Source organism: Macrosteles quadrilineatus, unplaced genomic scaffold, assembly GCF_028750875.1.
Source record: "Macrosteles quadrilineatus isolate MER2022 unplaced genomic scaffold, UCM_ALF_1.0 Scaffold_5__1_contigs__length_97177068, whole genome shotgun sequence".
Lineage (NCBI taxonomy): Eukaryota > Metazoa > Arthropoda > Insecta > Hemiptera > Cicadellidae > Macrosteles > Macrosteles quadrilineatus.
Window position 1 is genome coordinate 42281562 of NW_026542598.1, and position 27910 is coordinate 42309471.

The window sequence follows — 27910 nt, forward strand, 5'->3', positions numbered from 1 at the left end:
CCAATTACTGTACATTAATTACCCTTCTCTCTGAGAGTGTCCTATATCAGGACAAAATACCAGTAATGTTTTGTGTTCTTTTATTGTGATACTACTAAGACTATTAGACCAAGGACTCCTAATGTTCTCAGGTAATCTAGCTGAACTAAAGGCTATTCCTTAAAAAAAAAAAACTAGCCAAATGCCTCTCCTTTAAATAATTTTGCACAACTCGAGGAAAATCAAAAAACATACATACTTTAAGTATTTTAATAGCCTAGTAAACATATATTTTACAAATATTCAAAGAAAAACTAAAACCTTAAAAATAAATACAAAGGGACTTTTTTTTTATATCCTAACTATTAGTAACTTAGGTACTGTTTTGTTGGAATAATGTCTACCTTTTCTAAATTCGAAATAGATTCAATAACTTTTTCTATCCATCAGCCTAAATTCATTTTCCAGGCATCAGTTATACCTTGATCGCCGAATATTTTAGCAAGGTAAAGGAATTTCTATGAGTTATACATAAAAAACATGCTTTCAACTTGGTCTAGTTGAGCATGGTGTGTCGATCGTAGATGTTCTTGCGTTGTTCTCGGACCTGCTTCTTCCACTTGTCTTGTTGATGTCCGACTCTGTTGAGAACATTACTTCCTCGGACGCCCATTTGGTGAGAAGATGACCCAGCTGGTAAACCTCCGCTCTCGTCCTGAAACATGTCATTGAGGTTAGGCTGGTAAACCTTGGTCAGGTAGTGCTAAATTACCATCCAGCGAGTATAAATAGCACAGTTTAAACCAAACATTACTGCTAGTAACTACTTGCAGTGATTTTGCAGTATTTGAAACGGTTCTAGTTTGTGAATCATCAGTAATATCGCAACATCCCTTTTAAGGCAGAATGGGATTGATGGCGATTTGAGAAGCTTAATTACTGCCCAACTAAAGTTAGTAGGCCTATTACTTTTTTGGATATTTATTTGTTGGATATTGGGGCAAAGAGTATCTAATTTATACAAGGCTTAAAACGTGAGTTTTTCAATTGTTTTATTTAACAGCTTGAAAAAGAGATTCAATGTCTTTGTTCCCATGGGCGTAACTAGGATGACCCTAGGGAAAAAGGAGGGGTCCGGAAATTCTTTGAAAATTAGACCTGTAAACTCGCGTTTTTAGGCCATTTAGAGACATATAAAAGAGAATTTTTAATTGTAGAAAAAATTGTTTGAATGAAAAAAAAAAACACACATTTAATGTCAAGGGGGGAGTTTAAAAACCCCAAACCCTCCCTGGATATGCCAGTAGCATGCAATGACAATTAATTATTACGAGTTAATGAATTGAAAATCTATTTTTATGATATAAATAAGTACACATTGAATGGCATCATTTTAAGTAATCTAAACTATTAAACAATAAATTGTTTTACCTTAGTTTGTGGTCTGTTTAGGTTAAATTTCTGGATTTGGGCTAGTGAATTAGTTCAAGGCAATTGTATAAAATCAAGACGTAAGATTGAGGAAGAGGTTAGTTAAACGTAATAAAGCTAAGAGTTTGACTTAAAATAGCCCTCCAGTGGCGGATGTCGGGCTTAAGCCCCCTCCCTTGGACTTATAAACTTACAGTACTAAAAAGAGCCTCAGGCTTACACTAGATCATGTTAAATAAAACTAGCTAAAAAAAAATCACAATTTTTTAAAATTACGACAAAATAAATTTTGCGCATTAGTTTTGCGTACATAAACTCAAATGGGCAGATTTAAGTTTATATTTTATACAATCCTTATCATTTAAAATGAAGCTATCATCCGCCAGAGGACAATTAAACTATTAAAATATCTGACTTCAGACTTGTAGTAAGCAAGCGTTTAGCTCACGCGGACTTTGACAAGAAAGATTGACGTGTCCATTTGCATAATCGAAGAGGAGTCCACAAAGTTAGATGTGTATTTAGATTTTGTTATATTTTCTATGAAATAAATTACCGGTACATTACAGTATTTAAATTGTTTTGTTTAGTTTGCAAAAAAAAACAAAAAAAAAAAAACCAAAAATAAACCTTAAATGTACTACCTGAAAAACTATAATATGTGTATCAAATACAGTACTATGATTTATGGTTTTGATTATTACCGTATTTTAATGACATTTTTTATTTATAAGAAAAAATAAATCATCTGTATTTAATCCTAAATTAAAATTGATCATGACAATGAGTAGAGGAGAAATGAAAAGATAAATAAACCTTGTTATGATTTTTAATAAATAAATAAATAAATGGAATGATGTCCGCGATACTGCGAGTACACCTACTTCACTCAAGTGTACTAACTGTGAAAATAGATGCTTATTGGGAAAGCTCACCCCCAATTTCAGACACTATATACTAGAGTTGAAGCACACTGTAGTCCCACAAGTGTGTTTCCTTGGTACCTTACTTCTCTGTGTTGCTTTGAATGTGTATTGAGAAACTATTGCCAAACATAAGCCGTAGTACTCAAATCAATCAATTTGGTTTGGCCTAAAATATTTACTTGTAAGAACCTATTCTACATATTTTTCTATTAAATCCTCTGCAAATATTGGAGCAGGGTCTTATTTACCTAAAGAAGCCGCCAGAGTCTTCGGTTTCAAATTTGTTTGCTTGAAACATGAATTTCACTGATAGTTTGTTAGGGTGCTTGAGTTTGTTCATAATTCCTCATCATCCACAGGAGATGTTCACATTTCACCGTAAACGCAGGGAACGCACACAATTTCACTGTACCATTGTACCAAGGACAATGTGATTGCAGAAGCCGTTTAAACCGATTGTAATATTGTTAAAAATCAGTTACTATATTTCCAAAGCAGCCAGATTTTGACCCGCCCCGATGTTGGCCTGAGGCTTTAAGGTCAAAATTTTTTAACCTGACCCTAATTAAAAAAAAATATTTAAAAAATGATAAAAATAGGATCGTATTGTAGAAAAAAGGGTTTAGTCCTTCAAGTTGAAGCAATACTTTATCTATTTCTATACCCAATTATTTGAGAAGAGGATCAGAATAGAGGGGTCTCTCTGGTGTTAGTCGCCCGGGGCATTATAGATTCTAAATACGACCCTGTGTTGGAACAAAAGGGGCACAGTTTCTACTCGGTACCAGTTATCCAACACATACAATTAAAAATATCTGGGCCAATAGCCTTAATTGGTTCTACAGAATTGAACAAAACGTATAAATTTTGTTTGGGACAAGGGTTTAGAAAAGAGGAAAAGAGAACGTACAGTAATGGCAAACCAAGCTCTCTATAGTCCTTGCCACCCTAACTTGAGGCAACCCAAGACCGCACTAGATATAGGGCTTGCGGCCTTGGGCTGCCTCAAGTTAGGGTGGCGAGGACTATAATCCAAGTTGTATAGAGTCAAGCTAACCCACATCTGGTGAAAGGTCAACCACACCATAAAGCCCTGTTCAGATAGCATTGATTTATTATTAGCAGCTGCTCAGTGGCAGTGCTTTACCTGAACAGTAGGGTGAGATCATCCCATGGGGACTGGGGGGTAATTAGTGATGTGGGCCGTGTAAATACCCAGTGGGTAGGTAAATATAAATTGGGTATTTACCCGGGAATTTACCCCAGGCCCGGGTAAATACCCAAAAACTGGGTATTTATAATTTTTATTAAAGTTAGAGAAGATTTAGATTTTTTTTTCAATTATCACCCTGTAAGGATAGTAAAATGATGATAAAATGTGTTAAACAAAATTTCATATGGTCACTACTAGCATTTTACTTCTGGGTACAATCGCCATAAATACCCAGGTCTGAGCATTAAGCATAATCGGCATAAATACCCTGGTCGCATGGTTGCATTGGTCCTGCCTACTTATGATTGTTTAATTTCTATGATAAATAGATGAATTTATTTTATTGAAAGTTAAGAAAAATAATTTGCGAAGTAATAATTATTATTTATAAATACATGAAAATTTAACCTAGTAGTGGCCTAGGCGTGTAAACAACTTAAGAAAATATTGAAAATAATTAAAATTCAATCTGTATAATGGCAGGATTTCATAATATTTTTGTTCCAGATCTTTTGTTGGTATCAATGGTATCAAAATGAAAAAAATTAATTTCATAAACTTGTGATACAAAACTATTTAAATCTATAGCAATATAAATCTTTCAAAATTATATTAAGTTAGACCAAAAAACAGGAGATTCATTTTTTTAGTAGGTTTATCCAAATATATTATTGTTTCCAACTAAGCGGTAACACAGAAAAGTTTAATTACTTAAGTATTCTGCCATTCTGCCTTAGGTCTGTCTAGCCTTCCAAGCCATTTATAGGATAAAAATTTTTAACTATCATAATTTAATAACAGTAAAAGTAGGTTTAGGTCAGGGCTAGAGATATACAAGGGCTAGGCCACGCGAGCTCAGAAAGTGATGCCAGGTGGCTCCCCACCACTCCGCCGCTGTGACGTCACGGCGATACCTACTGTCGGGTCAAAAAGTATAGATACTCGAGTTTGAGCTTTTATTGCAACGTAACCAGTAGACTTAGAAAAATACAAGTTACATCATAATTTTACAAATTTATTTCTACGTTTATGTGTGTAGGTTAAAAATTTTTAATGCAGTTTCAACTCATCCTTTCAGCGGGTTGAATGAAAAAAGTACAGTACACGTTTTTCGGCACTTTTCTATCAACGGGCGACTTTAAAATTTTATAACAAAATAACTACTGATCTAATCGTCATGAAACTTTGACAGCCTTTAGAACATATACTTATAATGGATATCTGTAAGTTTTAGAATTTTTCATCCATTAAAAAAAATTCTGTTGTGGTTTTTGTAAAGGCATTTTATTTCAGGTACGGAACAAGTAAGAAACTACGATTAAAGCTTGAATTAAAGCTCATAAAAAGATATAAATGAAAAGTTAAGTCACAGATTCGCTAATTGGCATTGAATAATTAAAACGTACGTATAATCAAAGCAGATCTGAAACGCAGTAGTGCGTGAAATTTGTACCGCTATCGATTCGCAGGCAGGGAGTTCTCCCTGCCCGGGACCGGTTTTCGGCGGCGCGGACCAGACCGACGAACCTCATCACCACAATCGTACCCTACCCCTATACCATATCTGGGATCGTGTTACATAAATTACCATTTCCCATCACCTTTTCTCATGAGGGCTGTGGACCTCCAATGGCAGGTTTAAAAATGGATTGCTGGCTAGATAGCCGTTGTCATAGATCTATTTACAAAAGTATAGTCCAAAATAATTATATGTACATATTATTTACATTTGTACATTTTTTTACATTTGTTTTTTTTTTACATGAGATTACTCATCGGAATAATCACTATCTGAATATTCTGTGGAGCTAACATTCAAGTTGATATTCAGTGGTTCAACTGGAGGCATATCTATCATGTTGTCTCTTTCCCAATAATTGTCTTCTATTACTCGTGAGTGGCTGATGCATTTCTTCCACAATTCTGGAGTGACCGACCGCAGAGCTTCTTGGCAGAGTAAGTTCATTACTTCCATCGATCTACCCTTTTCTTCCTGGTTAGCCATATTAACCCTAGCTACTTTCCCCTTCACGTAGGCCCAAATCAGCTCAATTGGATTGAGCTCGCAGTGAGCTACTGGTAGCCAGACAAGCTCCACATCAGGACGAACCCGTTTTATTATCTGATCTAAAACTTTTTCTGGTGTTTTAAAGTGTGGTCTGGCGTGGACAATAAGCTCAGCTTTCGTCATTTTCTGGTAGTCTGGTATATCAGATGGTAGAGGAACATTTCTGTCTATAAGGAACTTAACAATTTCATTTTTCTTCCAAGACATCGTCGGGTTTTTGGTTGCAGGGTCGACCATCGTGTGATAAGGAGCCTGATCAAGTATTATTGCCGATTTTTCAGGAAGAATCCGTAGTACATTTTCGAACCATTCTGCGTAGTGAGTGCCGTTCATCTCATTATGGTAATCTCCGGTGTTCTTCTTTCCGATGAATGATAATTCAGCTCCAGGCAAAAATCCATCTTCACTTCCAATGTGTAAGATTATAATTCTCTTCCCTGCTCCTGAAGGCGTCTTAAAACCTCCTCTCCAACCGTAGATTTGTTGAATGCAGCCTCTGTATTGATCATAATTGTTGAAGTTATTATTTAACGATGTTAAAACATTTTCCTGCCAGGCGTAAGACATAGTATGGTTTTGGCCACACCAAGTTTCATCGGTAAAAAATAACTTGTAGCCCTTTGATCGCAGGTCCTTGACTTTTCGTAAGTAAGTGTGACGTGAAGCAGCGATTGTGGTTGACTCCATCAAGACGGGTTTTTTATCTATGCGTCTGAAAGAAAATCCCAATCCATGTACAATTTTCCTGAGGGTGTTTTTTGACATCGAAGGACAATTCGTCAATGTTTCAACCAGTTTTCTGTGTAAATTACAAATCGTAGGGTACGTCTTATTCAGGTAGAAATCATAAATAGTTCTTCTTATCACCCCCAGAGTAAAATCGTCCAGCTTGATACTTGGTCGGCCTGTCCTCGTACATTGTTTCTTGCTAGGTCGATTCTCATCCTCAACTGACTCGTTCTCCTTCATTGAAGCGCCGCATCTCTTCACTGTTGCAATAGACTTCCCAACACACTCCGAAACCTTCTGGTAAACTGGGTATCTCTTGTCATTACATTTAACACCTTCGTTCTTGAAAAAACATATTGCACTTAAAATCATAGCAATTTCACCTTCGGATAAATGTGGCGCTCGAGGCATCTTGACTGGTGTGATTATAACGAACAACGCAGACAGACTGAGGGAAATATGTTCAGACCAAAATAATAACATTGTAGGGATGGAATGTAGATAACTACTAAGTAAAGTATGACTCAGTGGTACGAGTAAGGGTGGTTTGTAGCCAGATAACCTCGCGTGGTATGTATGATTCATCGCTGGAACGCCCGGGCTGCCAAAAACCGGTCCCGGGCAGGGAGAACTCCCTGCCTGCGAATCGATAGCGGTACAAATTTCACGCACTACTGCGTTTCAGATCTGCTTTGATTATACGTACGTTTTAATTATTCAATGCCAATTAGCGAATCTGTGACTTAACTTTTCATTTATATCTTTTTATGAGCTTTAATTCAAGCTTTAATCGTAGTTTCTTACTTGTTCCGTACCTGAAATAAAATGCCTTTACAAAAACCACAACAGAATTTTTTTTAATGGATGAAAAATTCTAAAACTTACAGATATCCATTATAAGTATATGTTCTAAAGGCTGTCAAAGTTTCATGACGATTAGATCAGTAGTTATTTTGTTATAAAATTTTAAAGTCGCCCGTTGATAGAAAAGTGCCGAAAAACGTGTACTTTTTTCATTCAACCCGCTGAAAGGATGAGTTGAAACTGCATTAAAAATTTTTAACCTACACACATAAACGTAGAAATAAATTTGTAAAATTATTATGTAACTTGTATTTTTCTAAGTCTACTGGTTACGTTGCAATAAAAGCTCAAACTCGAGTATCTATACTTTTTGACCCGACAGTAGGGCTCCCGGCACCGTATATCTTTGCCTGTGTGAGCGTTGATATTACCGCACATTTAGCATTTATTAAGCCCTATGTTGGACTTTTTTATTAGGTATTAATGTATTTTATAAAAGTAATTGATTTTCAAATAGGATTACGACGTATAACATCAATTTTAATAAGTAAAAAATTAACTTTAGTACATATTTAAGGATGGGAGTGGAATGTAAAGCGATGGCTAAGATTACTGTAGTTATTGATTTAATGCATTAAAGTTACTGTGTAATATCTGTGTTCGTATTGCTCGAATGTATCTTAATGTATGGATTATTAATTGTATTTATTTATTACTTATTCATACCTTTTAGGATTCATTGAAGTTATATAAAATACATTGATGTTGTATAAAAATACATTACCTATACTTAGTATTTTGAAACTTTTACAGGAAGGAAAAGAATTTCAATTAATCAATTACATTTTATTATATGCCCTACATATTTCAAATACATTAAAATAACATATAGTTGCAAAAATACATTAAGTTGCCTGACTAACTAACCTCAATCTCTGTTGACCAATAACTAAAAAGTCGAGTTTTGGTGTGATTTTACTTTATCAGTTTACATCGTGATTATACGTTGTAAATGTTTAGTTACGATATCATTTATTGTGCCTCGACTGTAATGTGACATTACTTTTAGAAGCTTGAGACACTATTTTTTAGCCAGTTTTTGTGAACTTCATTGACTGTTTACCGACAACGAATATCGCGGGTTTGACTTTATCACTTTAATCGTATTTATTAGTTGTAAAAATTGTACTTATTTAGTTTATAAACTGTTTTATGTGGATATACTTACTCAATTTGAGGTCTGGGACATTACATTTAGCCCGTTTTTGAAACATTTCGTCATAATTAACAAACGATTTAATCGCCAAATGAAAAAGGCACATCAGCATTTTATAGAAAAAACTTTAAAATATTTATTTTTGTATATTTGCCTTTATAACTAACTATGTATATTCATGTAGGGGAATAAGTTTACTTTCATTTTATATAGTTGGTTTGGGTTTTTAAAATAATATACACGTGTGAATAACAAACTGTTTTTCTAGACAAATATGAACATTTATTAAAAGTCATAAACATCTATTGAAATGATCAGTATATACTCAATGTCAGTGTACATAAACAATTCTTACTTCATTTTATCTCCAATATTATTGCCTAAAAATGTTTTACTTTATCTCTTGGTAACACATTTATTTGGGTTTTATTTGAAATTTGTTGTGCAAAATCGTGAAACTTGTCATTTTATTGTTTTTGGGCCATAACTTTGTATAAATGGTAATTGGAATCTTTTTACATTTCCATGTAGGGAAATAAATTCCAAACAATTTGTATATCTTATGAAACATTTTGGGTTCATGCAGCAATTTTTCTACCTACTGATAATATTTTCTAAAATATTTTTAATATTTATTTCGTTGCCATTTTCAAATTCTTCATTTCATTATGAACACTTCAAGTTGGAAGTAATAAATACGGTTCATAGGTTTGATCTGTTGGTTTAGTTTATATGTATTTTCAAAAATATGACTGCAAAATCGCCAAAAATGCCTTGCCACTACAGAGTTCGCCCATTGCAAGTTGGAGTGTTAACGAAACCCGCTTTAAAAATCACACTATAAAACTACATTATTATAAACACAACTATTAATATGCGCGTATATGCCGGGCGACATATGCACTGCCGTGCTAGGCTACCGTCGCGCCTCGCGCCGATGTATCTCCGCTACGTCACTGAGGAGGGGCGGGGGAGGGGAAGTAGGATCAGGCGGCGACCGCTAACATCAAAGGAGTGAGCCAGCCCTTGTATATCTCTAGCCCTGGGTTTAGGTTCACTATTTCTCTGATGAGGTGTTGTCTTAATAAAAAACGAAACCCCATTCTTATTTAAAAACTTTATGTTTTATTAAAAAAAAAAGTGCTAATCATTAAATAAAAGGTACTAGCAAAGCTTCAAGATACTGTAAAAGGTGTTATAGACTATCATAATTTTTCATGTAATGATAACAATAACATATTTAGGGGTGAATATAAATGAATTTCAATCGATTTCATAAATACCCAAAATACCCGGGTATTTATGGATTTTGGGTATTTACCCGGGTAAATACCCAGGGTATTTACCCTGAGTTTTAAATACCCGGGTATTTTACATCACTAGGGGTAATCCATAACCCCCAGACCTCCCCCAAAATTTTTGACATAAATTAGATGGGGTGTTATTTGAGGCACCTGATTAGAAGTTGGGTTGGTTAAAAAATGCTACGTTTTTATTTTATTCAATTTGGAGGTTAGGCTACATTAGATTTAGATAGTTTCATTGAAACTAATAGGCATTGGCCTTTTTTAAAACTATCTACAAACAAACATACAATTAGCCTGTAAATTTACTATTTAAATCATGGCAAGAACTGTATTTTTTAATAATAACTCCCAATTCTGAATATTGCAGTGCCGTTGTAGGCCTAACCTTATTTGAACCACACTTCACAATAACATTACCTTTAAATTAGCCTTTCAATTTTATGATCACTAAACCCATAATTTGGCTACTCTAATAAATCTGTACTAATAATATCACAAAAACAAAACTAACTAAGTGTTTACTTATTATTTCATAAATATTATAACTACAACCCGTTTGCCGGTTGGTGTAAAACATACACGGCGGGATGTAAACCAAGCCACACTAGCGCTCAGCACTCCCAGTGAGAATATTGAGAATCAATGTCCAGTAGGCCAGCTCAAATTGGCCCACTCTGCTCCATATACCAAAGCATTGAGATAGTCAATCGTCGCCAGCTAGCGTTGCCTTGTCCATTACGTTCTTATAGTGGCTAGAAGGGCCCGAAATCCGTGGCCCTTCAATGTGCTACAAGATGAAGATTGAATTGAATTTCAACAAAAGTTATGACCCGTTAAAAGTTCAAAATTAATTTATATCGCAGCTTATTAAATAATATCAACAAAATAACCTATAAAGTATTTTAAAATATACTTTACAATTTATTTTGGGTGGGCCCGGCCCACTTGGCCCTTATGGAAGCGCCACCACTGCAGTTACAGCTAGCTAAGACTACCACCTGCTAGTAAACATGTTAGACTTTCCCCATGTACTTTGATAGTGAACATGCTGAGAACTAACCTAGGCTATATCTACTATAGCATTGATTTTCTCTAACTATTACTTCACAAGACACAAATATTTTGCCTTCTACTTTGGTCACATTGAGTCATTCATGGATGGAATGTATTATCATTGACTATTGGCTACTGTTGTATTAATAGGCAAAGGTTTTGCCATCAACTAAGCAACTTACCAACACTATATAATTAGAATTTGAAAAATAATTCTGTGTGGTGCTAAGCTATTTTATTAGCTTAAAATATTAAATTTAGATTGGTCACCATTATAAATTAAACTTAAGGCTCCAATACGGGTTATCCGTAAACGGATAACCCAAAGAAATAATACTTCCAAATTAATCATAAATAAGCTTATTCAGCTCCAATTCTAGCCACAGGCAAACTAGTACTAAATTTTACTCATATTCTTGGGAAGGGATGGCAAAATGAAACAACAGTTTGACATGCACGTCCACATTTACTACAGCTAGATGATGGCGATCTTGTATGGATCTGAGTGTTTGATACAACTTACGTCCTCGTTGGTGTGTTCCACATAGCTACTCTTGGCTCTCTTGTTGAGCAGAGGGTCCAAGCAGATCAAGAACAACATGTAGATCACCAGCAGAGATATGATCCAGATGACGATTATAACCACCACCTGTAACAAACTACTGTTATAGTTTACAAAGGTAAGTGGTTTGAAATAAAATAAGTTATCAATATAAAGTATGGTGTTACATTACATTTTATCAGTTCAAAAGTAACTGAATCGGCGACCTGCCATTGTCAAACAATCCATTACAGGAATATACATTAATTCCGCTTGAATAGCTTCGTTGTCATTACACGACAAACACATGACATGCACGACATGCAAATAAATACTTTTAGTTTGATAGGCCTATCACGAGTATGCAACATTGCCGGTACACGAGCGGGAACGGACTGTCGGTGGAGGGTTCAAGTCAGCGCTATCTGGTTGAATTATCTTCGTTATCTGTTGTGGACAGCTGATCAGATTTGTTTCCTTGTTGTAGTAGCGTGTTAAAAATTATATTCTACTTAAACTGGAGTTTGTCATTCAGGATATGGTTGTTGGAATCCAGATTTGTTATTGATTTAAAATTTTGAACTCCTGCAAGACGTCCATTTTATTTCCCTTTTGACAGTAATGTAGGACTTGCAGACCGGTGTTGATGTCATACATATCACGATTACTGTCAATACGGTGTTGGGCAAAAGTTGATTTTTGTGTGTCTGCTCTCGGGTCTGGGCGGAATTAATGTATATTCCTGAAATGAAGTATTTTACAATGGCAGCTCGCCGGAACATGTAACACTCAGAGGAAGGTTACTTTTGGAACTGATAAAAGGTAATGTAAAACCAAATATTATACATTAAACTTCCGGTGCTACAAAAATGAATTTTATTAACAATATAAGCCCAATCAACAATTAGTAAAATTGATGATTGCTGGATAAAGTTTGAAACCTACTAAGTGTTTAGTTTTAGGGGTGTGAGAGTTTTTGTTTGGTCTGAGAAGACCTTGGACACTTTGCAAAAACTTTTGTCAAGAAAGGGTTGCAAAAGTGTCTCCTGGAACTACTTATCATCACTGAAGAATATTTCACTGAACAAGGAACACCACCGTTGGTGTTCAATAAATAAATATTCATAATTTTCATTACGCCTCTGGATTACATGTAGCAAGATGAAACATTCATCATAGATATTGTTGAGACGACCTATAGCGTATGGCTCAAGTTCTCACACACACTTTGTCCTTACAGTTATGTCTACCATTGTTTTATACTACTTATAGATTTTATTATAATGATGTAGTGGCTACTTACTACAGTTAACTAACTTTGCACACTCAAATGGCTCTGAGATACTGTATATCAATTTACCATACAGTAAAGTCTCGCAAACTCGGCACTCGATAACCCAGCAGTCTGGATAACTCGGCCATCACCTGGCTCAGAAAACTAGTCATTTTTGAGTACGAGTTGAACATGGGCTCAAGTTAAATCATTCCCAACTCGTACCAAGGATTTATTGTACTATATCTGACGACTTAATACTGACTTGTAATATAAATATAAATAAATAAGGCAGCTAAAAGGATTATAAATTGTATTGTTCTTATTTATAAACCTAGTTCCCAATAACCCAACATTTCACAAACTCGGCACCCTTCCAGTCCACATTACGCCGAGTTTTCGGGACTCGACTGTACTTAACTTCTGATATGTTGAACCTTTTTTGTATAGACAAGTGTTCAGACTCTAGGTGTCCCAATAGTGAGTTTATGTACATCCACATAACATCGATTAGTTACCTTTATAATGGTAGTGTTGCGGCTCTCGTACTTGCACTCACACCGAGGACAGAGCTCTTGCGCCTGAGTCTTGTTGTTCAGGTTGTCCAACACCGGAACACTGACTCCGTCACAGTCACTGAGGCGCAAAACACTCAGTACATAGTTGTGGCATACACAAAAATACTTTAAAAATCTATTTTAAGCCCTAATTCTTCAGCCATCAAAGTTTTAACATTGCAAAACCTTCACTTGCTACTATTTATGCAGGCAAAATTCAAGAAAACAACTGATAAATTGTACCTTAACAAAAGTTATATATAAGCTTAAGCCGCATGAGAGTTGGACCTAGAACTTGGTACTTGTCTGTCTTAATCGTTGGGTTAACCGGGACCATTAAGTATGATCAACAACTGATGCATTGTCACTCGTCCATTCTGGTTAAAATGAAATCTGGATCAGGTCTGTATACAACTCAGGAGGAGTTTGCCCAACCCCAAAAAGTTGTAAATCTGATCTGGGTTATTACTGGCTTTACCTATTCATTATTAAAATGACAAAAAAATCAAATTTTCTCAAAATTAGCCTGAAAGATTTTGTTTAACATTTAGTATGTTGTTACCTTTTTGACTCTGAACAAGATGGTATAACTCCAATGACCAATGGCTCTAAAAATTACGGTTCAAAAGTTATTGCAACTTTTGTGATTTTCCCCATAAAACCTATTGAAATTTTCCCAATAAATTACCAAAGTTACTTTCACCTAGTGCTCGATTTGCGGGGAAACGCAGCAGAACGGAGTTCTAGTACCTCTCTTTCGGAAAGATAAAAATATTGGCATAAATATGTACTAATTACATTAAATAGGTTACAGTTATGGCACCTCATATTTTACAAATCGAGCACTGCTCTTACCGCTTACTCATGTGCCATGATAAGAGTTGTTGCAAGCTAATCGAAGAAAGTATGTGTCATATTGTTAGAATGTTTATTTTTTTTATTTTAATAAAGTGTACATTTTAAATATGTTTCGCTTTATTGACACAATCAATTACCTAAACAAATTTTTGTAAGGATTAAGAAAACAAACAAGTTAATTAAGTATTGCTATTGGCAGTTATTCTCGGAGTCTTTTTGTAGTTCTAAAAACAGGTTTAACCAGATACAAGGTGGTAAAGAAGAGGAGTGGGCAGATACAACTTTTTATGACAACAGTCCTTCATTCATGCTAAATAGGACTACATGCTTAAAACACCAGCTTTAACAAACATTTTACAATAATAAGTTAAGTATCTCAGATATTATGATTACTCACTTATTGGGTGGTACAGGAGCTATGTATAGTTTCTTGTAAGACTGTGTTCCATTGACAACAGTGCAGACACATTTGCATCGGGCATCATCGTACGACTGGGCCTAGAAGTGGGAAAAGAATTTTTTAATTCAATCTCATCGTATACACTAGTGGTTATCAGTTGTTTAACTACAATATACAAGACAACTGTTTAGAGGCTTCATTCGGGTCAGGATTGTTTGACTAGGACTAAGTTAGATGTTTTAAGCTATGGGCCCATGTTACCTTCGGCTATATTCGTCAGTCCTTTGAACATCTCCCGCTATTGTGGCAAAATATTGAACATCTCCAGCGGTCGCAAAGACATCATTATCTCCCGCAATAGGGAGGACATTGAATGAAAACAGTTAAGATGAACCTTTAGTGCATTTGGGTCGCAGAAAATAGTGTGTTCAACTTATGCACCTGCAAGCCAAGGGGAAACATTTTGATATTGGCTTCTAAGAATAAGGCTGAATAAACGGAGAAATAGTAAAACTGAGGCCATATATCATGGGCTCTACTGTATTTGTACCCCATCAAGGTTGTGACTTTAGCGTAATGTCAACAAGGATTAAATTATTGTGTTGACGTTGACACAGAACTTTCTGAAGTGTTGTCCCAAGCAGTGTTACTGTGGGGCCTAGGCCTAAGTTGCTAACTTAGTAGCCTAGGTTAGTTGTAGGACATTACTTAATATCAGGAATAGGCCTTGTCGAGAAGAAAAAATGTTAGGCCTATGTCCAGGGATTAGAAACATTAAAAACCCTTTACTGTTGAATCTGTTGACAAGGAAAGCCTTAACTTATTGTACATTTAGCCTATATTGCTTATCTGTTTAACACCCCTCGAAATTCCAGTTCAGATTTGTAAATATTACAATTAAGTGATAAGGTGATACAAATTCAAAGAATATAATGATACATAACCAAATTACCAAACTATTCCATGTCTAGAGCTAAGATTTAAGGCCCTTACCTTTACATAACACAAAAAAGAGAAGAAGATTACAAAACAAAACAAATTTCTTGACATCATTGACGAATTAATTTCTGTAATAAAAAGAATTATAACCATAAATAACTAGGATCAAAATAATCACATAACTATTCAGGAGACAGTTAAAAACATTAACTTTATCTAGTTTTGTAATCAATTAATCAATTTTTGTTCACTTTGACAGCAAGAGCAAATCTTAGAGCAGAACAAAAAACTGGCAACTTACAACAAACAGACGCTACAGACAGCAACAGAAATATTGGCTGATATTTTTTTCCAGAGAGAGGCAAGAGAGAAGAAATATCATAAGGGTGCGGCAAAATAACCTCCATATTTTTAAACGTAAATAAAAAAACAGGTTTTCAAAATAAAACAGTTTTTATTTTTTTTGCTTATTCTCTAACAAGGGAAGTTTACTTTTACTTAGTTTTAAAAAGAATGTCTGTTAAATGGTGACCATGACTGTTGATACACTGCTGCAGACGAACTCTGAAGCTGTTGTGGACTCTCTCGAGCATGGCTTGAGGTATTCGCAGAATTTCCTGGCGTATTGCCTCTTTCAGGTCTGGCAGATTCCTGGGGCGACGTTTGAACACCTCGGCCTTCAAGTAACCCCATAAAAAAAATCACATGGAGTGAGATCTGGGGATCGTGCTGGCCACGCGATGTCCCCTCCCCGAGAAATTAATTTTGCCAGGAAACATCTGCCGCAAAACGGCCATTGTTAACCGAGCAGTATGAGATGTGGCACCATCCTGCTGAAACCATACATGTTCAAAATCCCTCTCTTGCAATGCTGGTTCAAAAAAATTCTGAATCATGTTGGTATACCTGTGTGAGTTCACAGTCACTGCAAGGCCTTCTTCTTTGAAGAAATATGGACCGATGATTTCAAGTCGTGAAATAGCGCACCACACAGTTACACGCTCGCTGTGAAGTGGTCTCTCGTGGATTTCATTGGGATTGTTTTGACTCCAATAACGATAATTTTGCTTATTAACATTGCCAGACAAATGAAAATGTGCCTCGTCACTGAAAAAAACAATGGCGTCTGGTGGAAGTCGTTCCAAAAGATGTTTCGACAAGCTTCAGTGCGACTCTGCCAATCAGGTTGAGACAGTTCTTGCACAACAACCATCTTATAAGGATGAAAATGGAGGTCCATGTGAAGGATTCGACGAACACTACGGTCAGACATCCGAAGGGCGGCTGCGTGTTTGCGAGCTGATCTTTGAGGGGACTGCAACACTGACTGCCTGACAGCATTGATGTTTTCAGGTGTACGCGCACTACGATGTCTTCCACCCCGTTTTTTCACAACTGAACCAGTCTCCCTGAAGTTTTTTACCCACAACAGAATAGTCTTTCTGTCCGGTACAGATCCACGAGGAGGAATTTGATATCGCGTTCGAAAAGCACGCTGTGCCGCGATAACAGACTCATTGTTGCGAATGAACGCTTCAACTGCAAAGGCTTTGTGTTCACTCGTCCACGCCATGATGGCGACTGGTGTCTACGAGCCGAATGATGCCACATAAACTTCCCTCTCCCCCGCGTCGACGGCCGCCATCCCCACCACTCTAAGTGTCTCCCACCGGCCACCACTCACCACGACGCAACAAAAATCGGGAGGTTATTTTGCCGCACCCTAATAACGACAATAAATTAATAATCTAGCATAGAATAAAATAAACATCCAAATTAAAACCCAATCATGAGTGTGTTGATATCTTTCAGCTATTACGTGTTACGTTTCCAACTTATAAGCTATGAAAATAAAATAAAACAATCTACTTATTTGTAAATTAGTGCATCATTGTAAAAGATGTCGTTTAATTGTCTTCTTATACAACTTTTGTGTTGAAGCTTAGTTCACATTCTTCCCATAAAATAAAATCAAATGGGGTTGAACGAATGAAATTGAGGCCTTGGTGACGATTTATTTATTCATTACAATGACAAAACCATTTAAAAGAATAGGATTCAACAAACGATTCTAATAACTATGCGTCATAATGAACCGTTAACGATCATTCTCTCACGCTTTCGTGGTGAGTAAAGCGGCCCACACACTAGGGCGCTTGTGCGCGCACATGTGAGGCGCGAACAGCTCGACGCACATGTGCCATGTGCCTCAATGTGTGGGTAAATGTGCCCATGCTCACGACGCGCATGCCTCCTGGATCAAAAATTAATTGCAATATAAAATTCCCTCACGTGTCTGCTGAAGTCGAGGTTGGTTGCGACAGAGTCTTTTACCTAACCATGACCTATGAATGGAAATATTAGTTACAAGGGCATTTCCCCTGAGACAGGGGAGATTCTCATACTCTAAAAGAGTAATATTACTTTCAGTGAAAATCTGTTTATTTTGTAAGCCCCTTTTAGTACAGTTCAGACAAAAATTCTCTGCACGCGGACGGGTCACTACTAGCCTAACTAAAACATTAGTATCAGTTATATTGATTTGACAGTGCTGGGGTTAGGGGTGAGTGAGTAACAAGACATAAATGTATTCACAAAAGTAACCCCACCAACTCCCTTGCCAATACCCGACCGGATTTGGTAAAGAGCACAGAAACTTTGACCAATACGACTGGAAATGGCCACTGCCTCGCCTCTGTGCCTTCTTCAGGTATCAAAATCTAAATTTTATTGGGCCATTCAACATTCAAGTAATAGGCTAGGTCAGAAATTAACAAACTACATTCCTCCCCACACCATAACGACAAACGTGCCCTTGCCATGGTTCATACCAACCCCTAAACATTTTCATACCAAAGGCCCTCCTAGACATTTGTTTTCATAATGACGAAATGAATCCGAGAATTGGGTAAAAAATTGATGTAATAAAGCGAATTCAAATTCAAATTGTTTATTTGGCCATTAAACATTACATAATAGGCTATGTCAATACATAATTCAATAAAATAAAAATAAAACCATCATCAGAGATTGGTTAACAAAGCGATGAGGTTTTATCATGGACTATTGTAATCTATGGCTTAAGCTTAATGCTATGTCCACACTGTCTACACCACAGCATGGCGGCATAGTGCACGACAAATAATTATCACCGTTAAGTTGGCTACCCTGATATTCGCACAAACTCAAACGTCATTTTCATTTTTTGAAAATTATAACCCTACCTATTGCAGCCAGAAGTGCTAACAGATGAACTAATTTTAACTTCGCAAACTTACTAGGTATTCAAAATCTATTCTTATGAGTAAACTATACTGCTATGACAAGGTACCATCTTCCAGCTAAAGTGGGTTCAAGAACAAACAAACCTGTGGATATACTCAGAGTGAATGAATCTTAACGGCAAGTTAATACTATTATTTGTAATGTTGTGACACCAAAATAATATGTAGGCCTAGTAAATTAATTTAAATTAATTAATATTATGAATTTTTCTGGTATTATAGATGTTCCTGTTTTAAGTTATTTACTAGGTTGTAAACATTTATATCCTGGATTTATCTTAATTACACTGACTTAAATTTAACCTAAGTTATATAGCCTACCTATTACTTATTATATAATAAGTCTACATTTTTTTATCAGGCTCAAAATATTCATCGTGTTAGGCTAAATTATTGAGGGCTAGGTAGGCCTACCAAGTACAGTAAGTCCGTAGAGAATCTCATAATATTTGGAAGTTATAGCATGCATTATGATAAACTCATTATTTTGGACCCAAGCAGAGGGTAGGCTGATTTGGAACACACAGTAATTAGAAGAAGTTTAATTGGCAAAATACTATAATTGAAGGGAGGGATTCCTTCCTGCCATAACAGGAAACTATACATCCTGTGGATATAACAACACAACCCATAGAAGGGGTACACTTCCATATCTGTTGGCACAAACAACCGATTGAATAATATTGATTATTCGATTGTTTAATTCGATATAACTTATCGTTTGGTTAGTTAGGTTAGGTTAACCTTACCTAACTAACCAAACGATATATCGAAAAATTGATAAATTGATCGATATTTTCAATTGGTTGTTTGTGCCAACAGATAAAGTGTACCCCATAGAAGTTTGTCTTAAATAATGTCATTAAAGATTGATGCAAGAATCAATAGTTTAAAGCAACAAATATAACAGATGTTTGGTAACTAACTAAAAATAAAAAATAACCTGTTGTTTGTTGTAAAGTAACAAATATAATTTAAAAGCTGTTTTATTGGAACCTTTTTTAACTTACATAGGTAATACACTAGGCTTTTAATGAAATTAACTCTTTGTAATTCAAATGGTTTATTTTTCTCTTGTTAAATCAAACCTCTCAATAATTCAGTCCTCTTAATAACTCAAATTTATTTGGTTGGCCCACCAATTTGGAATTGTTAAGGGTCGACTGTATTTGCACAATATTTTATATTATTAATAAATTTACTCAAATTAAGTAGACCTGAACAATGATCTTCATTCTTGGTCTCCTGGTGAAAGGTGCTTTAAATTGGTATTTATACTATCTACATTAGGCCTATTACAATACTAGATATTTCGTCCATGCTAAGATGTGTCATTCTCAGTGGCAAAACCGAGACTAACAGGACAGAATCATCAGATGTCAAGTCAGAGTCAGATGAACTAACAGGGCTATGAAGCAGCTGGCTGGCTAAAAAAGTGTTGAAGAACATGGTCGTGCGTTTGGAAAGATAGATACTGAGATCCAACTAAAGATAGAACCAGATCCAAATAACACAACCAGCTAGGGTGTGCTCTTAAGAGTTTTGTACATTTATACAGAAATCATAACATATTTCTTCAACAAGAGCAATAGGGTTCATTTCCCAATCTTACTAATATTATAAATCTGAAAGTTTGTGAGTTTGTGTGTATGTTTGTGTGTATGTTTGTGTGTGTGTTTGTGTGTGTGTTTGTTGCTCAATCACGCATAAACTACTGGACGGATTGGGCTGAAATTTGGCATGATGATAGCTCACATTCCCGATTAACATTAAAGCATATTCTTATCTCAAAGACCCTTTCGGGCTCCGCCCCAGTGGCTCTGTAGTTCCCCATGTTAATCTTATGATTTTTCATATTTAATGAATCTTAACAGCTGTCTCAATTAAACAAGTTGGTTCTGTTCTATGATGTTCAACAGCATAAAAGTTACAAGGATTACCAACAGGGTGCAGCACTATTATTTTTTTTTTTTATTTATGACAACAGCTAATTTCCAACCAAAAGGTGAGTGAGCGTAGCGAACGAACTTCAACCTTGAGGCGAGTTAGCGTAGCGAACGAGCTAACCTGAAGGCAAGTGAGCGCAGCGAACGAGCTCCAACCTAAAGGCGAGTAAGCGTAGCGAACGAACTTCAACCAGGACGTGAATGAGCCATGCGAATACTTATGAAGCTAAACGGGGCGAAGCCCGCGGGTACAGCTAGTTTTTAATAAAAGGTAAATTTGTTTTCTCAGGTGTTGAAGTATGGACATGGAATGTCTGGAAGTGCTACCTCTGCACCAAAATGATATTTACAGAGAAGAGTGTGCTAAGCTAATAAATTCTGAATGGAAAAGAAGTCACACAGCTAGGTTTGTATCCAAATCTATTGAAGCTCTGCCCTACCATTTTAGTATGGGCTTATATGATGGCCACCTAGTTTCACAATGTACAAATCAAGTTGATGAGTATTAGAATGTGAGTGAAAGTTTTATAATTTACAAGACAACAATAGAGTACATACACAAAATCATGCATCTAATAATGTGGAAGAAAAAAGTTTGATAATGCCTAAAAGCATTAATAAGAAATACATCTCATAATGTCTAAGAATAGCCCAAAACTTTCTGGAATGATTTGTATTGTCCAAAAATATAGTCGTGGCTCACACAATAGACCTCACTCCCCTGTGTTCTATTTTAATTTACAAGTGCCTCCATCATTTTAGTCTAGACAAGTAAAATTGTGTTTTCTAGGATATGGAGTCTGAAAAATTCTTGTGACACTTTTCCCACGTCTTTAGTGATGATTTATAACAAATCAGAAGTAGTTGGTCACAGTAAACTGTCAGCGATTCCGTCTATTCCTGACGCCTGTTTTGTGGAGTCTGGTAAGATGATTTAATTTATTTTATATTATTTAAGTCCTTTAACCTATTTACAGGCTGTTTCACATTTAAAGTTATATTTTGAATATAAAATATAATTTATTTATTTTTAATGAAAGATAGGCATTCTGTGAAAATGAAATGAAAGAAAAAGTACCATACTCTTACTCAAAATGTTCATAAGTTCTTGCAGGAATCAGCGTGATCCTAACAATCCATGGTATAGACCTAACTTTATCCATGCAACCTTCAGAATGTGATTTTTCGAATGTGTCTGATGGTTGGATGTTTTCTTAAAGAATGTTTAAGGGCCATGTTATACGAGCGACATTGTTGCAGGATTTACAAGGCATTGAATTATCAGGTAATACATAATACTACAACCACAGCGTACTACAAAAATCGGTACCGAGTAGTAACCCTGTACATACAGTAGTGACAGTGTGTTGTCGTCGCATCATTAACTTCCACGATAGAAACCATCCAGTTAGGCTGTTTAGGATTCTTACACATGTTGGGAAGACTTTTAGGAAGTGATACAGTTTTCAAATATAAAATACCAATAACATATTCTCATTCCTCCTAAAACATAACTAAACTTACGTGAATTTAATGAAATGTGATTTTTCTTTACTAAATTGTATCAGAACAGAAAACTCAACATAAGTAATTTTGGTTAACTTTTGGTTATATTTAACCAATTGTGTATTATCATTTCTGGTTGGTTATCCAGCACAGGTTGCTTGGCCAACTTTAACCCTTTAACACCACTATGTATAACCAGGTCCCGTGTTGCGCCTGCAGCGCCGTTAACACGGTTGTGCTAGCAACGCTCAGTCCGGCCTCACTGACAACAATGCCGCTCATATAACCTGCACTCCCCATTGCGAAAATGAACCGACGGTATCGCGCCGCTAAATACGTGGTGACATTAGCACTCATATAACATGACTCTAATGGTCTACCAGTACTGTTGGGTTTTAAGACCTTGCTTTAGAATCTAGGCCTTAGTTTTAGTTTTCCTTTTATATCCTCACAGTTCATTGTTGCTTACAATGTTTTCCATTAGAAGACTTTTCATTTACAATTATTGGGTTTGTCATTTGTTGTAAGGATACAAATGACTAGTTGTTGAATGGTGTAAAGTGAAAATGTTTGTCTTCTTCTACACAGTGGTTATCGCAAAGAATCACAGAGGTAAAGGATGGGGAAAGTATCTTATGCTTGCAACTGAAGAATATGCAATCAGGTATGGTGTAATTTATAAACCTTGGATCTGACATTTACATATAACAATTATTATAATCTGACATTTTCATCTTACTATTTTAGATTTAGCAGTTAAAGTTATGTATTTACAAACTATTATTCAAATTACTACACATCATACTATGTCTAAGATAAATGTGTAACGATACTTCATTGAAAAAAAAAATTAAAATAAATTAAAACCTAAAGTAAAGTCAAGTGAAAGTGAAGTCAACGCCCTTTCCCCTTAAAGAAATATTTTTTCACTCTTATAACTTATTTAGGCTAGCTTCAATATAATGCTCGTCCTTTAAGTTTGTTGGATTGGGGAGGACATTAAATTGCCTATGTAACCATAATATTGTTCTTTGATTACAGTATTTGATTACAGTTGTACATTTAGTTGTGAGTTCAGACTTGTAATAGGTGGAAAAATCTTTGTGTGATGAGTAGACCTATACAACTCATTCATTTTAAACTGTATATAATTCATTTATAACTGTAGGTATATTTTTAGTAGGCCTAGCATCTTACTTTTAAAATTTTAGTTGCAAATCGTAAACATTCTGCTCAAAAATATTTACTATTATTATATAAGTACATTTAGACCTAGTGAAATTTATGTTAAGTAGGTTATGTCGAACAATATGGGAAAGTAAGTTTTTAAACAGAAAGCTACAGCAAAACATTTTTGAGCAATAATTCAAATATTAAATATATAGATGCCAAACTGTGTTCATTTCTTCACTCCAAACTGACTTTAATTCCAAATATATGAAAATGTATATCCATTAAAGAACTTTGTTCTCCTCTAAATGTTTATTAACACTTGTTATAATTGTGATTAAAATACTATCTGTGTACTGCGTAAATAATACGTTAACCTTTGTTTAACATAGCAGTGGTTACATTTTTACAATGTTTAGACACTTACATAGATGAAATCCTTAAATGTTTTAGTTTGTAGAACTTAGCCTATACTTTGCACAACATTATTTTTGTTTTGAATACAATTTGACTAACCCAGGATAAAAAATATTTTCCCTTTCAATCGCATACACTGTAATAGACAATACCTGTTATAATATAACAGATTCCTTCCTATAAAAATAATTTTATAAAACTCTATTTTTATTCAACATCAACATTCTTCACTCAAATTTTTCTTTAGGATACGATTGGAGTAGAGCTTCTAGAAACCGGATGTTTTTACTTTCTTTCTCACAACTGTAATTCATCATACACTGTAAGCTTTCCCACCCTGTAGTTTTGTACACCACTATGTTACTGTAACTCTTTAGTAAAGTAGTCTTTGCGTAATCAATATTGTAGTGCCCTGCTCCAGTAAACTCTTCCTTTTTAAGTTATTTCATGACTCCTGTACATTTTAACTGATATTTTAACCTGTATTAGGATATTTTGTGAGTAATGTACAGCTGTTACCTTTCTTGTTGAATTATATGTATACTTACACACTCACAAGCATCAATTAGTAATTTTATTTATGTTAACATTTAACAAGTTGGTTTGGTAGCAAGTGTACAGCACCTGTTTATTTATGGTTTTGTATTCCTCCCATTTCAGGTAGACATGCAAGTGAGTATTATTTTTTGTCTTTGTTATAAAATTTCAAAATCACAGTTTATGATGCGTAAATACTAGATAAACTTTAAGAACTAATAATATGTAACAGTTAGTCATCGACAGTTGAAACAAACATAAAGGGAAGGTTTTGGACAATGTTTTTTTGCAATTTGTTTCATGAGTGTTGAAGCTAACACATCTGCGTGGTAATTAACATAATTAAAACAAAACGACAGACATATTACTGTTTCAATATCAATTTAGTTCTATGATATCTGAAAGTTTAAGTAAGACATTGGTTTCCAAGTGCAAAGTGCATTTCATCACCTAAAGTGGCTATTTTTGGCTTAAACTCAAATTTAATGACTGATATAAAGCCGGTATAATATAATGTCAAATAAATATCATGCTTTTTTAATAATTGAGTGAAAATTTAAAAACGTACGTTTTCAGGAAAAGCACTTTGCACATTTTTTCCCCCTTTTTTCTAAACTTTTATTATTTTTTTTATTTCATTAACATTTGAAGTTTCATAAAATGTCCATGGTAACGCAATATCTTTGGTAGTTTTTTTTAAAGAGCATCTTTAGTGGAAAAACACAAAATCCTGCCACGACCATAACGGACATTTAAATGAATATTAAAAATGGTTAATATTATTTTTATAACTATGTTTTGCTATAAACTAATTTACTTTTAAGACCATTATACAATAAAAAGGTCACTAAGCTTTTGGTACATTTGGTCTTTCCAGAAAAAAAACTCAAAAAATTGAAGAAAGCCAATAAAATCTTTTTAAGTTTGTATAACTACGAAAAAACTTACCTGATACCCGAAAAATCGTTATGTTTGTATAGAGGTGTGCTTCTTTTGTGTATAAAACATTGAAACATGACGATATTTTAATTTTTGAAATTATTGTTATGATAGAAATCATAAACGTGATGGTCAGGGACAAGCGGTACGGTCGTGAATTGTCTGGAATAATCTAAATCTTTCTAAACAATCCTTCAATTATACTGTTAGTTATAATAAAAATATGTGTTTCATTCAATTGAACTAAACTGTTCAATTTACAATTATATTAAAGTTATTGTCACGACCAAACACACTATAATCCATAAGGCTGAATTGGTCGTGAAAAAACCCGCGATGGTCGTGAAACTTTGGTTGTGAAATTACGTTTTATTTGGCTCTGTTCTGGCGGTAGCCTTGCACCTCATGTTCGAGGATACAAAGTGGACTTCTAGGTTAATCTAGCAATTGAAATATCTTATAAACAAAAATTAACACCATGTCTACTTCATCGAATACGGTCATGGACACACCAAAATTACAAAAAACACAATCTTTCCTTTATTAATCTTGTAATTCCTCCTTTCAACTCGAAACGACCGGCACTACAATCCTGACGTACACCCCGAACTAGTCTCTCAAACCAACTGACTCCATCGACGCCAGGCTTGCCACTGTCGGGCTCCAAAGTTGAAAATTTTTCCCATATGGTCGTGACGCCAAATCGAGGGACAGACTTATTTTGTCATGGTAGTCAGTTTGCAATGACAATAAAATTATAATATGCTCCTTTTTTGTAAGTTTAATAACCATTGACGACATAAAAATATGGCTTTATATATTTTGGCATGAATAATTAGTCTAAAAACATCGCGAAAGTTGGAAAATGTACCCTAGGGACACGTCATGGTCGTGAATTTCGAGACTTTAAAAATACGAAAAAAATACCTATAACCTATTTAAAACCAAATAAATGTGTGTAACATGTTGCCCCCGTCTCAAAAAATATTAAAACACATAATAATAAACTACAAATCCAGTATCTACGAAGTAAAAGGCCAGGGACATGAAAACGTACGTTTTTAAATTTTCACTCAATTACGTGTTAAAGGAGGTTTAGTGGAAAGAACCTCGTATAAATAGGAGACTTAATTTATACCAGGAGAAATAACTGAAATAAAAGTTTAAAGATTTCCACTAAATATGATTGTTTTAATTTAATACACTTTTTAAAGGTAAATAACAATCAATTGTTCAGTGCAAATAAATTGAACCACTTTTTGTTGGAAAGCCTAAAAATATCTGATTATTGTTTATTTATCTCTTCTTAGTAACCAAATTTAATAAAATTACATCTGTCAGCTCACTACAGAGGTATTTGATCAATCTACATAAGTGCAGATTGATGTTAAATTGGTAAATTTTGCATTTCAGTTAATTAATAGTTAATTAAACATACTAATTGTCTCAAATAACTTGAGTATGCTTTATTTTGATTTGTGTTCTCTCACACCTTTCCTCTTGATCAAACGGTATTGTTGCAAAACTTCACTCATCAAGTAAATTATAATGTCACAATTGTTAATTAGTTGCGTAACATATTTTTAGATGTGGAGTCCAAGAGATTTATCTGTCGGCAATAGACCCAGTGCCAGCATTTTACGCCAAGCTAGGATATCTGCGATGCGAGCCAGTCAGCATTTACGGAGGTCCGACAGTAAGTAGCCCGCGTGCTTCCCCCACCACTGTCAACGGACCTTCGCCCCCGCCACCACCACTGCCTTGCTACAAACTCGACCGGAACTCACTCAACAAGGTCGCTAAAGTGTTCATGAAGAAGATTTTGTATGAGGTTGACTTATAATGTGTTCTTAAGCCTAGGCAAGTTATGCCTGAAAATGATTGAACTAGGCCTAAGTGAATTTTAAAAGCTAACGGTTTAGAGGAATGAAACAGCTGTTTTTTTTACTTGCTAACTGATTTAATCTTGTTTAAATGTTGTGGTTTTGAAAACTAAGTTAACTGGTCTAGTTTAGTAGCTGCTATTAATCTTTTCTTTACTGCCTACCAATTTTATTTTGTACAAATGTTTAAAGTTAACAATTAATTTGTTTATTTAATTAACATGTAAGTTAATATTTTCAAATAAATAAGGGTGTAGCATAGAGCACAAGGGCCTAGATTCTTTAGGATTTTTTGAGAGGATAGCAGGCTTACCTGAATGGGAAAGAGTCCAAACTGGCACAGGAAACACAAAACAAAACTTTACACTATACAAAACATTAGAATATTTCACTGTCACTGACAGCATTTTCAACTAAGGAAGAGCTATGCAAATCTATGCAACTATGCAGCTATGCAACTATGCAATCGTCCCTCTTCCTTAGTTGAAAATGCTGTCAGTGACAGTGAAATATTCTAATGTTTTGTGTATATAGTGTAAAGTTTTGTTTTGTGTTTCCTGTGCCAGTTTGGACTCTTTCCCATTCAGGTAAGCCTGCTATCCTCTCAAAAAATCCTTTTCAAATAAATAGATATTTATTCATTAGAAGTTCAAGGGGGAACAATGGAACATATACAAAGTGTCCCTGAACTCTACCGACCTTTTAAGGTATCATTTCTGAATTAAAGACAAACTCAAATAGAAAAAAAAAATCCAAAACTCAAAAATTACCCGTACACTTTTGCTTTTGTTTTTTACACAAAACTATTTTTGTTTCTAAATGACAAGCTTTTAGACGAGGTGTTATTCATTTATGAAGAGAATTAATGAATTGTCATTATTTATTGATCATTCATTAATGAAGATAAATGTGGGCTTCACTCAAAATTATTTTT

The 27910-nt window shown here is 35.0% G+C and overlaps 2 protein-coding genes across 2 annotated transcripts; one reads left to right on the forward strand and one right to left on the reverse strand.

Annotated features, from left to right (window-relative positions):
• Positions 1 to 235: 235 nt before the first annotated feature.
• LOC128994590 (uncharacterized protein CG1161) lies at positions 236 to 15588 on the reverse strand. Its single transcript, XM_054419248.1, has 5 exons — positions 15349 to 15588; positions 14353 to 14453; positions 13059 to 13176; positions 11250 to 11375; positions 236 to 694 (listed from the first exon to the last, which is right to left on the reverse strand). The coding sequence occupies exons 1-5, from the start codon at positions 15445 to 15447 to the stop codon at positions 536 to 538; spliced, it is 603 nt and encodes a 200-aa protein (XP_054275223.1). The 5' UTR covers positions 15448 to 15588; the 3' UTR covers positions 236 to 535.
• Positions 15589 to 18532: 2944 nt separating this feature from the next.
• Positions 18533 to 27234, forward strand: LOC128994689 (N-alpha-acetyltransferase 80). Its single transcript, XM_054419412.1, has 5 exons — positions 18533 to 18696; positions 20814 to 20930; positions 21315 to 21448; positions 22619 to 22694; positions 26681 to 27234. The coding sequence occupies exons 2-5, from the start codon at positions 20824 to 20826 to the stop codon at positions 26934 to 26936; spliced, it is 573 nt and encodes a 190-aa protein (XP_054275387.1). The 5' UTR covers positions 18533 to 18696; positions 20814 to 20823; the 3' UTR covers positions 26937 to 27234.
• The last annotated feature ends 676 nt before the right edge of the window (positions 27235 to 27910 follow it).

Coding starts and splice junctions, on each gene's coding strand:
- LOC128994590 (XM_054419248.1), bottom strand. CDS start 15,447: ATGGTTATAATTCTTTTTATTACAGAAATTAATTCGTCAATGATGTCA. Junction 14,454..15,348: donor CTTTTTTGTGTTATGTAAAG/GTAAGGGCCTTA, acceptor TCCCACTTCTAG/GCCCAGTCGTACGATGATGC. Junction 13,177..14,352: donor GCTCCTGTACCACCCAATAA/GTGAGTAATCAT, acceptor TTTGCGCCTCAG/TGACTGTGACGGAGTCAGTG.
- LOC128994689 (XM_054419412.1), top strand. CDS start 20,824: ATGGACATGGAATGTCTGGAAGTGCTACCTCTGCACCAAAATGATATT. Junction 21,449..22,618: donor CGCCTGTTTTGTGGAGTCTG/GTAAGATGATTT, acceptor TCTTCTACACAG/TGGTTATCGCAAAGAATCAC. Junction 22,695..26,680: donor ACTGAAGAATATGCAATCAG/GTATGGTGTAAT, acceptor ACATATTTTTAG/ATGTGGAGTCCAAGAGATTT.